Source organism: Limulus polyphemus, unplaced genomic scaffold (assembly GCF_000517525.1).
Source record: "Limulus polyphemus unplaced genomic scaffold, Limulus_polyphemus-2.1.2 Scaffold97, whole genome shotgun sequence".
NCBI lineage: Eukaryota > Metazoa > Arthropoda > Merostomata > Xiphosura > Limulidae > Limulus > Limulus polyphemus.
Genome location: NW_013665707.1, coordinates 719,863 through 722,422, shown reverse-complemented (window position 1 = coordinate 722,422; position 2,560 = coordinate 719,863). Strand labels below are relative to the sequence as shown.

General features: G+C 31.1%; 1 protein-coding gene across 1 annotated transcript in view; it reads right to left on the bottom strand.

Moving 5' to 3' along the window:
• LOC106469473 (AP-2 complex subunit alpha-like) overlaps positions 1 to 2,560 on the bottom strand; it is a 67,094-nt gene that overhangs the window by 32,921 nt on the left and 31,613 nt on the right. The window contains exons 12-13 of the mRNA XM_022398955.1: positions 2,160 to 2,267; positions 1,672 to 1,746 (exon numbers count right to left, since the gene is read on the bottom strand). Coding sequence (XP_022254663.1) covers positions 1,672 to 1,746; positions 2,160 to 2,267 — 183 coding nt within the window. The remainder of the gene's footprint in view (positions 1 to 1,671; positions 1,747 to 2,159; positions 2,268 to 2,560) is intronic.

Below are 2,560 nucleotides of genomic sequence, written 5' to 3'. Positions count from 1 at the left end.
ATGTTTGGTTGGATGCGGATTCGAACCCGCGACCCTCAGATTGTGAGTCGAGCGCCTTATCCACCTGGCCATGTCGGGCTCAATGTTTTCTTTACAACAATGTGTTGGTAAGATGGACTTTTACATATTAAAAGTCGAGTTGTAACAAGTGTCATAAGATTCTTTTCTAACAGACACAAGTACATCAGAAATCTGAAATTATTAAGAGGGTGTGGTAATGAAAACATATTTATTAATTTGTCTAGTTACATTCTGAATTATATACAAAAATCCCTTCAAAGTAATTTACATTTGCAATGACATATAATAAAATGATGGGAGATATCTGATTACCTTAACATTTTTAAAACAAAGAAAAAACCCTTTAAGGATTGAACATATTCAACTGTTAATGTCAGTCACCAGAACATGCACCACAAACCAAAACAACCATATGAAGACATCATGATACAAGAAACATACAACTATCTTCTTCTGAACATCATCAACAAGTTTCTCTAATGTGTTAGAAAATATAAAGCACTTAAACACCTTTATAACATAAACAATCAATAATAAGATTTTTTATGCTTTATAAAACAGGTTATATTAAACAGACAAGTATGGATTATGATGTCTTATACATGTCCTGTCATTTAGAAGGGCTAGTCATGAGGACCAAAAGGCACCCTCAATGGTTAATCTCTCTATGCATCCTTGAGAGAAAAAATGACTGTGATGACTCTATACCTTTGTAAATCTTTGAAACATACATATGTACCTGACACTTTTATTTTATTACAGGAAAATGAAAAGGGTCCTGTTATAAATGAGATTCTTCTGATTCAAAAAGCTATCACCATGAAGCTGGGCATACTTCTGATATTGTTAACAAGATGATAAACATAGAATTGAAATTCACAAAGGCATACAAGCCAAATTTCACAAGCTCCCAGGGACATCTAGAAGTCAACAGCTGCTTTACAAGAAAGATGGCTAAAGAAACTGGATTCACAGTAATCCCAGTTGAACACATATCTGTTAAATCCCCTCAAGTAGCTCCAAAGGAATTTATACAATGACAGCAGCATAAAATTATGACTTGACTGAAAATGTATTTGCAAGGACAGCATGAAATCTGTAATTGTGTTCTTGTAAACTGCTATTAATCCTTTGTATGGGAAGATAACCAGTTAAGCTGAGGAATGAACTGTGAAAACTTGTATAAAGAGTTTACAGACATGCAGAGTTCAGATATATTTTACAATGAGAATATAGGTTTCATATTATTTTCAAAATTTAAAGACAGAACTTTGTCATTGAAACATTTAAAAGTATTATATTAATGCATTTATCTAAAATATACAATCAATAAAGAAATCACTAATTCTAGGGGAACAAAATCTTTTTCAAGTAAGTGTACTGAAATGCTTTAAGCAACTGTAAAATCATTAAATGTTAACGATTTCTTACAAGTTTTTACAGGCTAATGATCAATCAGGTTTGTTCTTTAAAAACAGTTTGCTAATTAAAAAGCTAGTTACATTTTAGTCAGGCTAGTCTATCTATAAATATATTATTGAAGCTGTAATTTCAGTGGAGGAGCAAAAACATGCTGAAAGTAAGGAATACCCCAGGTATGACTGGAGAACTCTATTTTTGTAAAATCATGGAGCATCTCATCTAACTTACCTCAAACACTGTTTTAGCTGCATAACCTTGAACGTCTTCACGGTTAATAACTATCTGTATTACTCTGTACCATACCTGTCAAAATAAAATATGTATGCTTTAAATCAGTACAATTACAAATGCAAGAATAGACACTGGTCATAAAAAAAAATTACAGTATTTTCATTACTATATACTCCGTGAAAGGACTTTAGAATGGTTCCAGAATTATAAGAACACATAGTGATTTAATTATCATAACAATTTCAATTTACAATATGCCAAATCATCATTTTTGCATCTCCAAATATAAAAAGAAGACACGTAGGTAATTTCAAGGGAGAGATCAGACAGAATTGTTCAAAGCTTGATATCATTGTCTTGTCTCTGTAATAACATGAGATAATATGAGTGGAAAGGGTTAAGCAAAGGTTCTCAAGTAGCTTAAGAGTTAATATTATCACACTAAAACCTATCCAGTGTAATAAGCTTACATTACTCCTACTTACTTCATCACTGACATAATCTCCAGCAATGCGAATCAGGTTCAAAATCACATCCACATACCAAGTGTAATCTGATGCATACTTTTCAGCCAAAATAGCCACCTTCATCACCTGACAGAAAGCAAGAAAAATGTATTAATTAAAATATTTGCAAAATGTTTTTAATTTTTTTTAAATTCCCAGATACTTATAATAATGAAAACACTGAAAAATCCTTAATCTTTAACAAAAAGAGAATATAAAAATCAAAGCTAAAGCAAATGTAGTTAAGATATGTAACATAAATTAAGATCTCTTTAAGAAACATTTATAAAAACAGGTATCACAAGGTTTAACTGAAATTATTTTTGCCAATCTTATTTGTATTTGGTGCATTTTTTAAAAACATATCCATCTCAAAGAAG